At 35.3% G+C, this 11,476-nt stretch overlaps 2 protein-coding genes across 3 annotated transcripts; both read left to right on the forward strand.

Annotated features, from left to right (window-relative positions):
* Positions 1 to 64: 64 nt before the first annotated feature.
* On the forward strand, positions 65 to 4,422 carry LOC130508971 (uncharacterized). Its single transcript, XM_057004484.1, has 15 exons — positions 65 to 188; positions 480 to 1,287; positions 1,363 to 1,501; positions 1,606 to 1,825; positions 1,915 to 2,015; positions 2,095 to 2,219; positions 2,307 to 2,398; positions 2,519 to 2,624; positions 2,740 to 2,894; positions 2,981 to 3,081; positions 3,175 to 3,296; positions 3,382 to 3,479; positions 3,559 to 3,776; positions 3,877 to 4,213; positions 4,307 to 4,422. Exons 2-15 carry the CDS (start codon positions 1,027 to 1,029, stop codon positions 4,383 to 4,385), a joined length of 2,154 nt encoding a protein of 717 aa, XP_056860464.1. The 5' UTR covers positions 65 to 188; positions 480 to 1,026; the 3' UTR covers positions 4,386 to 4,422.
* Positions 4,423 to 4,841: 419 nt separating this feature from the next.
* LOC108837674 (F-box/kelch-repeat protein At4g39560-like) lies at positions 4,842 to 6,527 on the forward strand. 2 transcript variants are annotated; one of them, XM_057007378.1, is made up of 3 exons: positions 4,842 to 5,685; positions 5,734 to 6,156; positions 6,382 to 6,527. In XM_057007378.1, exons 1-3 carry the CDS (start codon positions 4,893 to 4,895, stop codon positions 6,429 to 6,431), a joined length of 1,266 nt encoding a protein of 421 aa, XP_056863358.1. In that variant the 5' UTR covers positions 4,842 to 4,892; the 3' UTR covers positions 6,432 to 6,527. The 2 variants fall into 2 exon arrangements, with proteins under 2 accessions (XP_056863358.1, XP_018466202.2); XM_018610700.2 differs by having other exon boundaries at positions 4,842 to 6,156.
* The last annotated feature ends 4,949 nt before the right edge of the window (positions 6,528 to 11,476 follow it).

Consider the following 11,476-nt stretch of genomic DNA (forward strand, 5'->3'; position numbering starts at 1 on the left):
AATGACAATCCGTTTCTGAATCACTAATTAGTCACTAGTTTACTCAGCTTCTTGCTAAAAGTTTCGGCCTGTTAACTAACTAACTAACGTCACATGTTTGTATAATTTGCAGTGGATTTTGGTCGACGGTAAAGATGTTCCTTTCTCAGATTCCTTTTGTTGGGTGGATGATACAGTATCCTCTCATGGTAAGCAATCCTTAGACAGAAACTTCCCTTGTCTCCCTTCCTTTTTGCTTTTCAGAGCTTAGGGATTTGTTCTTGAACAACAACATCCCTGTGCAAAGATAGTAACTGGTTTTAACTCCTTTGCGTCCCCTTTGTGGTTACCTAAGCTAGCATCTCTCGGAAATAGATAGACTCAAGCAACTTGTCATGAAATGTAGTTTCCATAGGATCATCCAAACAAATGATCTAGAGCTTTGAACATTTAAGGACTTTGTTTTTCTTTCTTAAACTGTTTTTTTCCTTTGTTTGCAGGTTGTTGAGCAACTTGTACGAGGTTCTCGTTGAAAAAGATCCATCTCGCTCCTCTTCATGCACCTCAAAAAGGCCTCTCTCTAGAATTCCAAAACAACTGCTGCTTTACTTTTTTTTTATTTTCTTTTAGAAACAGAATCAAATCCTTTTACCTTGTTTTTTTGGGGACATGACAGAGTCTTTGCACTGTTTCAGATTCTAACTTTCTTTCTATATATATCCAAAAAAAAATAGTTATCTTAAATGTTTTTTTCTTCTCTCATCGTAACGTACCAACTCAATCTTCATCATGTAACGTGGGGATAACGTAACCATAGTTTTGAATACAAAACATATCTGAAAACAAAAGATCAAATTGTCTGTCATTAGTTTATTTATTTATATTTCGTACGGACATTGGTTTCCAGATGTGTCTGTCAGCAAAAGATCAAATTGTTTTTTTTTTGTCTGTTTGTCTCGGAGAGATGTCTCTTCGTGCTTTCATGCCCGTAGAGACATTGACCTAAACATCATCAGCCAGGGGGAAATACAAAAACCAAACAATCAAATGATGATTTCGAGGTTGAAGAGAGTTAGGAGAACGATATTGGTTCTCGGCTTTGCCAATTTGGCCGTCATCGTCTCAGGCTGTGTTCTGACTCTCGTCTCCACCTCAAACTGCGACAGCTCCTCACAGCTATTCCCCCTCTACGCCGTCTGTTTAGCCGCATGCGTCAAACTAGCCGCCATGGTTAAGGTCGCCACTACACAGGAGCTCATGGCCATCACCATCATGGATTCTCCTACTCAGATCAGCCTCGAAAGAAAGGTGCCGTTTTATAAAAAAAAAAAAAATCAAAAGTCTTTGAATGTCATGTGAAATCTAAAGGCTCATTATCTGCAGATGAAGTATAAGACATGGCTTTGGTGGACTCGGTTTGCAATGGTAATAACTCTAATGCAATTCCTTGCTGCAACTTTCCTTATGTTCCGTGTCTCCACCTTTGTTTCCCCTGATGGCATGCCAAGACATTGCGTTTTAGGTAAAAAACTTCAAAAGACACAACAAAGTTTATGTAACTGTAGTTATCTATGCACTTTTTTTTACGTGCTTAAGAATCTCTTTAGTTAACTTTCTTTTGCTCAGGGTTACCTCCAGACACACGTGGGTGGAAGCAAAGGCTGCAGGTTTCCTTCTTGATCACGGTTTGCTTTGTTGCGTTGGCTCAATGCTTCACGGGGTCAGATATATTGCAATGGAGGTCTTTCTATGCAACTCAAGATGATGCATGGAAAGCTCATTACCAGGAGGTGTTTGACCATGGGATTCGTGAAGTTTTGTGCTGTCTTGGACGTCGTGAGTATATGTACGTTTCTGAAAACTTTGTCTATAGCAAAGCTTTTACTTGTTCAGACTCTTGGCAAAAATTGAATTGTCTGTCTGTCTGCTTTCCAGGGGTGTTATCGAGGAAGATGAAGTGTGTTCAGTTGCAAGACTGTTAGGTGATCTTGTTTCGTATAGGGCATCAGGCACTGGCCACTTGGAGTTTTTGGCAGGTTAAGAAAACTCTAATAAGCCTTGACTGGTGTTGAGTTTTCTCTGTAAACCTTATCCAGTCTTCTGTTTACTTCTCAGGCCTTGCTCTGTTGCAGAATAATAGCCAGTTTCCTGAAGATTCATATGAGGACTGTATGCAAGCTCCAGCGTTTCATCTTCAGGAGGCTGCTACGTTTCATAAATTTGCAGAAGCTGCTTATACTGTATTTTTTTGAACAACACATGCTCCAAATCTCTTCTTTAGATGATTAGATCATTCTTAACCTGCGTGTGTGGTGGCATTGTGTTAGGGGCCACTGCTAGATGTTGGGAGAAACCCTGCCTTGTTTTTATGCACATGGATCTGTAGGCAAGGGATCTTAACACCTTGGAGCCGTAAATGGTACTATATTATTATACCTGGTTAGCTCGTTTTTATAAGTTTTTTTTTTTTACTAATTTGTCTGATGTTGATATATAAATATTTGTAATGATACTAATGTTAAGAAGTTTTCTTTTGCAGGAGGCCTAAACTTGATGGTGATAATTGGTGGCGAGGTCATGCAGCTGCCTTCCTTAAGTTCATTGACTTTCCTGCTCATGTTCTTCGTCGAGGTCGGATTTGTAGTGTAAGTTTGTTCCCTTTAAATCCTATGTTCTTACACCAATAGTGAAGATGAGATTCATATATCTTGTGGCTTTCAATGCATCAGAATATTTTCTCATTTATTTTGTGTATTGCAGGAGAAGTGTAAGGCGACATATTTTGTTGTAGTGTTACATTATCTGAGATGTGTTGTAATCGCTGTCAGAGGAACTGAGACGGCTGAAGACCTCATAACTGATGGTTTAGGTCGTGCTTGTTCACTAACTCCTCAAGACTTGGACGGCCTAACAAAGTCAGTCTCTATTTTCTCTGATGTTTCAAGTCACATAGCAGTGTAATGATTCTCCCCTTGTGCCCTTTCATGTGTGTTTATGTTAGTCGCATTCACGTTATGGATTCTTCTCGTAAACACTACGGGCATTCGGGAATAGTAGAAGCTGCAAGAGATCTATTTAGGCAAATAGAAGGAGACCCTGGAGGTAAGAGTTAGGCTTATATAACTGTAACTTAAATGTTCATAACTTGTCACACAAGCTTTCTCTAATCTATTTTATTACAAATGGAGAATGCAGAGTCAGGATCTACTGGCTTCCTGTCCTCGTTAATTGGTGATGGATGCGAGTGTGCTGGCTACAGCATTCGCATCGTTGGGCATTCCTTAGGAGGTGCTATCGCCTCTTTACTAGGAATCCGAGTATGTTTTCACTTCACAAAATATTACATTAATTACATTGCCTTAACTCATCTCTTATGTCTGACTTTTTTTGGCGCATATATAGCTACGTTGCAGATTCCCTAACCTATATGTATATGCCTATGGACCTCTCCCATGTGTAGATCAAGATGTAGCAGAGTCATGTTCTGAATTTGTTACTAGGTTAGAAACTTTTTTTTATTGAATCTTTTTATGACTTTAATTAGTTCAGACTGACTCACTAATATTAATCCTCAAACAGCATTGTATTGGATAATGAATTCTCATCACGGCTCTCGTACGGATCAATCCGCCGACTCCAAGTAGCAGCAATCAAAGTACTGTCTCAAGATCCTAAAGCTGATACAGCACTCATTTTCAGACTCGCACGCCGGTTCTTGTCTGCTAGCAAACGGCACAGACAGAACGATGTGGAAGAGCAAACTACAGGAGAAGCAATACCATCAATAGTTATTGGTGGTAACAGCGTTTATCTCTAACTCTGATGATAACTCTTTAACTTATAGTTTCTACATCAAGAAAGATATGCTTCTTCTTCTTGTCTTTTTGTTTTTGTAAGCTGACGAATCACAAGAAAGCCTGCAAAAACAAGAAGAAGAGTTCATTAATCCTTTCCACGAGATGGAGGCCTCAACAGATAGCCCTGTCTCTCAGTTTATGGAAACAGGCCCAACAAGAGCAAATTATGATGATGATGATGAGGAAGCTCCGGAGATGTTCTTGCCTGGTTCAGTCATCCATATTGTACACGAAGGAAACAACATGAGCGTCCCTATATGGCGAGGATGGCCGATCTGTGATGTTCCAGATGGCTACAAAGCTTATGTTGCAAACAGAGAGAGCTTCAAAGAAATTATGGTTTCTCCATCAATGTTTCTTGATCATCTTCCTTGGAGGTAAAAAACTCTAAACGTCTATTTTTCTCTCTCACTTTATTAAGGTGAATCTCTCTGAATCTTATCTTTCGTCAATGATTGGTTTCACTACAGATGCAGACACGCAATGCAGAAGGTTCTAGAATCTCGAAGTCTCTACTGCGATCTAACAAGTGAATCTGATATAGTATGACCCCAAACAACACAATGTGCATATATGGTTTGACTAATCCAAACATTCAAACAAACTTTGTTATTTTACTTTCAAAATGGAATTAGTTATTTCTATTTTTGGTAAGGGGCCAATAAGATAAAAGTGGTTAATCTTTAGATGGTACGAGGAGAAGTAACTGAACACTTGACTTGTTACTTGTTATGACAGTTTGCAAGTATATATATACCTTTAGAATTGTTTTCAAAATTTAGGTCATCGGTTACTTGTGAAGCAAGAAGCTTTGTAATAGTTATGTAGCTTTTATTTAGAAATTGGAAACACGTAAACTAAGTGAGGAAATACTAAACATATTTGGAAAGGGAATATAAAAGAAAAATAAAATATTTAATAAAAAATATGGAAAGCCAAAATAAGGAAAATATTTGTAAAGAAAAAAGGAAGGAAGCAACCTACTCGTGTATATAAATCGAGGGTGAGAGCTCGCTCTATAAACAAAATCCGAAACAAGACTTGTTGACTCTGAAGATGATGATGATGATGAGTGGATGCTACGGCGGCGAGGAGGAAGAGGCATCATCACATAGGAAGAAACGGAAGCTGTCTTCTTCCTCGGCGGGGATACCTTTGTTGCCGGAAGAGATGGTTCTAAGTTGCTTGGCCCGTGTTTCGAGATCGGAACACGCTTCCTTATCTCTCGTCTCGAAGCGACATCGTTCTCTATTGTTGACGCCTGAGTTGTACAACTACCGATCTCTTATGGGCTGCACAGAAAACCTCATCTACCTATGCTTACGCATCCCTCCAGATCTAGATCCACGATGGTTCACCCTCTCCCTAAAACCCCGTGATCGGCGGCTAGTCCCAGTGGCGTCTAGATTGCCGAGCTCACACGTGGACCTTGGTTACTTTAACCAGCCTCACGAAGCATCTTCTATGGTGGCTCATGGTTGCGGGATCTACGTCATGGGTGGAAGGAGATTCCGGAGAGGCTCGTCCAGTGTCATGTTCCTTGATGGTCGATCTAACACGTGGAGCACTCTCCCCTCCATGGGGGTGGCTCGATATTCAGCTGCGGCTGGTGTGGTGGACGGGAAGATATATGTGTTGGGAGGGTGTGATGATCGTGAGTCCAGCAGGTGGGGAGAGGTTTTCGACCCGGAGAAGCAGACTTGGGATGCCCTGCCCATGCCCCCGCATCATTGTAGTCCTCACGCAATGTTCGAAAGCATAGTGATAAACCAGGACAAGTTGGTTGCTTTGAATGGCGCATGGGAATGTGTATCCTACACACCAAGTGAAAGCAGATGGAACAAAATGAGTAAGGAAAAGGAAACCTTCGCAGTTAATAAGTGTTGGCATGTGATAGATAATGTCGTGTATTGCAGTGGATTAGATGGGCGGGTATTGTGGTGCGAGGCAGATGAATGGGAGAGGCCCGAAACCGAGGCGGTGGAGTGGAGAGAGGTGATGGGCTTGGAGTCTCTCTGGGAAACTCTCGCTGCCTCCAAGCTCGTCAACTATGGTGGACGGATGGGGGATAACTGGGAGGCAAACAAACCGCTGATGCTAGAGGCGGGATTGGAGATAACAGAACTCGACGAAAAACTTCCCGGGCACAAACTGAGCAACTCTGGTAACAACATGTTGATCTTCTGGGACGTGCTTGCTCCTAATAAGTTAGAGATTTGGTGTGCAGAGGTCTCTTTGGTGAGACACAAGGAGACGTGCCAGATTAGAGGAAACATTGTGTGGTCTGAAGCTATCATGACACTGGATCCTCCTCCTCCACGTAAGCTTCACTGTCATATTTTGTCTGCTCTACCTCTCAACCTCTGAGTACCAAAAGCTCTTTATCTATGTTGGATTTTCTTTTTCTCTCTATTTTTAATTAAGTTGTAAGTTTGTATTTCACAAACTTTTTGCTATGCCTTCAAATCACATTGCACATCTACTTCGTAACAGATATTATAATTTTAATCTTAAATTATTTTTCTTTTATAATTGTTTGTTTCAGATAATTTTGAAGAAGCTTCAGCATATGTCACGTATTGCCTTAATGGCTAACCAGAGTGACAGGTAAAGAAGATATACATTGTGGTTTTGACAGGTAAAGAAGATATATACAATTGATTTGTTTGTAGTTCAGTGATCTAGAGAAACCAAAAAAAAAAAGATATTGCCGAAACCAAAAAGGTTTTAGAGTCTCGCAATCTTTATTGCGATCTTACAAGTGAATCTGATATAGTATGACAATTGACACACAAGACACTAAAGAGGTCTTCTACACTTCGACTAAACAACACAATGTGCATATGTTTTTCTGTCCAAACATTCAGACAACGATATTGAATGAGCTTTGTCATTTACCTTTCAAAATTGTAATAGTTCTTTCTATTTTTGGCAAGGGCCACTAAGATAAAATGGTTAATATTTAGATGGTACGAGAAGTAATTGGAACACTTGACTTGTTATGACAGTTTACAGGTATAGATTCCTTCAGTATTGTCGGCTGGTCGTTATTATAGAATTGTTTTCAAATGTAGAAAATCAGTTACTTGTGCAGCAAGAAGCTTTAAAATAGTTTATAGCTTTTATTTAGAATTTAGAATCAAATCCAAGAACCCTCAGTGCAGCTTCCTTGCAGGGAGGGCTTGTCATCTCAGTCTCTTAAAGTAAAGTAAAGATGGATAAACCTCGAACCAATGCTGGCTGCTATGATACATTCAAAGTAAATTCAAAAAGAAGTTTTGTTTAGACTATTAATATCAAAATTCTAGTTTGACAAGAGTCTTATTTTTTTTCTTGTCAAAACTCCCTAAATCCGAAAACAAACAATGTTGGTGACTATAAAAGGAAAAAGGTAGCAACTGATCAAGTTGGTTAGGATGCTCTTGAAAAATATCATAAACTTATAGTGCTATTGGGGGAATCATTTGAGAGTTATAATTCATTTTTGCATTATATTGAAAATTAAGAGTTGAAAGAAGAGAAGCTGCTGGGTAGATCCATTGAAGCTGAGGATTTGGACTAAAAGTGTCTCTTCCCTCCTTAATAACCGAAAGTTATTTCTAAGTTTCGAATTTCTTTTGACAGTCTTCCACCAAACTATTTTATATATTTCAAGATGGCTGGTCAAGTCTCACGTATGCTTTCCTTCCGAAATTAAAATTGAGTACGAAGTTGATGGTGCTAATACGAGCTACACGAAAAAACAGCAAAAGATATCTCTATTATTAAAAGAGAAGTACACTTAGGAAATGCCTCTGAGTTTTCAATGTTAATTACAGTTACATGCCACTGACCCTATTAATAACATTCCTAAAAAATGATTATCTTAACCAGTTTATTAAATGTGTATTTATCACTTTCTTTATTTATAGATAGTTTCTATTTAAATGTTTATCATTTTCAGTTTAGTTAATGTGTTGTCCTAAAACAAAATTTAACTTCTCTTGTATTAAATAAATTCCGAAATTATTTATTTGTTATCAAAAAAAAAAATCTAGGATATTAATTTCGAAATTATTTTTCGTATAATAAAATTTAACTTCCATTCTCTACTAAAATAATTTCAAGATAAAATTGAATTTCCCTTTTCATCTAAACCAATGTTTATTCACCTCAAGATAAAATTGAATTTCCCTTGTCAATATATACACTAATACCATTTTAGCTGCTGATTCTTTTTAGCTTCCTATGCAAAACCAATTATTTCATAATTAAACATGTGTCAACTGAACCCCCTAATCCTATAGTAGGTACACCTCTGAATGTATTACAAGTAACTATTAACAAATACATCATTTAGTGTAAATCAAAAATTAAAAAATTAAATAAAAACCCGCCCGGTCGGGCGGGTCATGGTCTAGTATATCATTAAATAGCTATTCACTACATTTTATGGTTGGTTTACATCATTCCGATGAAACTATTACTCCCTCTGTTTCATAATAAGTGTCGCTTTGAACTTATTTTCTTGTTACACAAAGAGTGTCACTTTACAATTCCAATGTAAATTATACTAATTTTCTGCTGAAAATTAATTGCAAACTGCATTGATTTTATAAATAATTTTATTTATCTAAAATACTATTGGTCAAAGAGGTATAATTAATTACAACTTACATATATTTCAACAACTTTCTTAATCTGTGTGAAAAATGTCACAACGACACTCTTTAAGAAACGGATGAAGTATTTGATAGTAAAAGAAAAAAAAACTAAGAATTGTTTTTTAAATGAAAAAAAACTAAGTATTCTGTATTAATTAATTAATTTTAATATATTGCATTTATTACTTCTCAATAATATAAGATACGTACTTCTTTTATGAATATTATAAAATACTCCCTCCGTTTTATATTACTTGTCGTTCTAAGCTTATTATGCACACAGATTAAGAAAACATTTAATTTTACATATTTCCAAAATAAAAACATTATTACCAATACACCTAACCATATATCAACCAATAAAAAAATAGAATAGAGAATATTGTCAATAAATTTTGCATTGAAAACCGAGAACGACACTTATTTTAAAACAAAAAATTTCCTCTAGAACTACAAATAAATCGAAACTGAGGGAGTAGTAGTAGATGAATAACGAATCGCAATTATGACACAATAAACATGTATAAAGTGTATACATTCATCATGTTGCAAAAAGAATATCTTTTTTTTAAAGATGCAAAAAGAATATCTTTAACTCTAGCTTTTACGCTGAGTGGATCATGATTCATGGATTTACCCCGTCCCTAGACTTGCCTTTTCCCCTTGATATTAAAAGGTTATAAATTACATATTAAATCCAAGTCAAAACATCTAGTTTGGCAAACATATATAATATGGAAAATCCTTGACACAATTTTCAATTTTTTTTCAAACATACTATTACTATTTCGAATATATTTAACTTGTAATATACTACGCTTTCACTTCTTTAGTAACTGTAATTCCAAATAATATTTAGTTCAATAAGTAATTATAACTTAACCATTTATTACTTAACTATAAAACTATCATAGTTCTTTCCATTTCACAAATTGTCAACAATCTGAATGAAAAAGACAACGTTTGTAGTGCAGTAGTTTTATTATAACAACTTTATAAATATATATATTGTGTGTGTACGTATTTAATTGGCTTTTGAATAGTAAAGGAAAAAACTAAAATAAAGCTGAGAAAAATGAAGAAGTAGAGAGTTACACGTACACAGCAACAAGTCAAATAAGGAACAAAGCAAAACTGAAAAACAGTCTCTCTCTGCTCACTTCCCAAATTCTTAGTCTAACTCATTTCCTTGCCGCGTAAAATCTTCCTTGTTTAGTGCCCAAAATAAAAACACTCTTTCTTGTTTGTATTATTTGGCTCGTATTTTTCCATTCGTTCCTCTTCTTTTGTTTCTGATAAAATGTTCCTGTCAACTTCGTTCGTAAAAGTAAAAGATAAGTCAACCGCGCTTACAAAATGTCAATATTTATAATATATTATTTTGAAATCATTATCACTTTAGCTGGCTGAAGTCCTCAATTTATGGGACCTCAATTTATACCGTGGTGCGTGCGTGTTTTGATTTTCTTTTCTATTTTTTTGGATATTGGATTTGGCTATACACACTTACTTTCACGCGTATAAACCTAAAAATATGTGTCAGAGTTGTGTGTGTTGGTTATGTCAACTATAAGCAAGCCATTACTGAAATGAAAACTTTATACGCAGTGCAGCAAATGAATTATTTTCTTCTTTTCAACTACTTCACTCACTAGGTCATATAACCGGCCGTATGTAATTTAGTTGATGTAGATTAAAATCCGTCGTCCAATATAAAGTAACGATAGATAACAATATATCATAAAAAAGTGATTCCAACTTTCAAAGGTATTGCAAATATTTCTTTTATGGCTAACAATAGAGAAAAAAAAAATTATTGTTTACCAAAAAAAAAAAAAAAAAAATAGAGAAAATTAAGGCGGAACAGATTGGCCATGCATGAGCTGCATTAACAGTTACATTCAGAAATTTGAATGTATATATATATATACTCCCTCTGTCCCATTTTAAGTGGTGTTTTAGGATTTTTATTTTGTCCCATTTTAAGTGATGTTTTCACTAATCTAGGTAGAATTTAATATGATTTAAATTTTATAATCAATTATAAAATACTGTATTTTTTTATTATTGATTAAACTAGTTTTATTTAATGTATTTTTATGTTACCAAGATAAGCTACATAAAAATATGTGTTTTCTTAATCTATGTGTAATAACTTAAAACATCACATAAAATGGGACGTAGGGAATATATACGATATAAGGTGTTTATATTAGCAAAACAATCAATGGCAGGTATGTGGCAGCCGGTGAGATGGTGGTTAAAGCCAATAGGTGACAAATGAAATGATCAATGGCAGATATGCGGCATTTTTCCTCAAACGTATGTTTCGTTACATATCAAAAATAACAAATAACATTTTGCATAGGACAATTTTCTCAAATAGCTATTTTTGATTTTTTTGTCACAAAAATAGTCCTTAAAAATAAAATTATCAAAATAGCTTTTCTATTTTAATTTTTAATATTTATTTTTTATTTTTTGAAATTTGAAACTTCATCTCCAAAATTCACACCTTAATTCTAAACCCTAAATCTAGATTAGTTAATTCAAATAGTATAAATATATATTTCATTTTTAATCAAAACATATTTTGGTCATTTTCTCTTTGTACGCTATTTTATGAAAATAAATTAAAAAAGCTATCCAAGAAAATTTCTTTTGGTATATCTTTGAGCAAAAAACTAAAATAGCTCAATGAATTCTTTTTTTCTGCAGTAAAAATAGCTCAATACATAGCATAAACGCATACTTCCATATTTGACAAAGTTCATCTGAGTTATTTTCATACATATCTCAACATATATATTAATATAACTAATCTATTCATTTTCCCTATAACTAGATATTTTAATTTAACAATATTTTTTCAGAAAGTCGAGTCGTTGCCCCTAGGTTTAAATCTCTTATAGACATGTATGCATGCTTTTCCGTTTTAGACTATCTCCAAAATATTTTATATTTTTATCTCTAAAATAGAATAGTTTTTATAATAGA

Source organism: Raphanus sativus, chromosome 1, assembly GCF_000801105.2.
Source record: "Raphanus sativus cultivar WK10039 chromosome 1, ASM80110v3, whole genome shotgun sequence".
Lineage (NCBI taxonomy): Eukaryota > Viridiplantae > Streptophyta > Magnoliopsida > Brassicales > Brassicaceae > Raphanus > Raphanus sativus.

Excerpts from the sequence above, each read along its gene's own strand:
- LOC130508971 (XM_057004484.1), top strand. The coding sequence starts at position 1,027 with ATGATGATTTCGAGGTTGAAGAGAGTTAGGAGAACGATATTGGTTCTC. Across the intron at positions 1,288-1,362 it reads AGATCAGCCTCGAAAGAAAG|ATGAAGTATAAGACATGGCT; the intron begins GTGCCGTTTTAT and ends CATTATCTGCAG. Across the intron at positions 2,016-2,094 it reads CCACTTGGAGTTTTTGGCAG|GCCTTGCTCTGTTGCAGAAT; the intron begins GTTAAGAAAACT and ends TTTACTTCTCAG.
- LOC108837674 (XM_018610700.2), top strand. The coding sequence starts at position 4,893 with ATGATGATGATGATGAGTGGATGCTACGGCGGCGAGGAGGAAGAGGCA. Across the intron at positions 6,157-6,381 it reads ACTGGATCCTCCTCCTCCAC|ATAATTTTGAAGAAGCTTCA; the intron begins GTAAGCTTCACT and ends TGTTTGTTTCAG.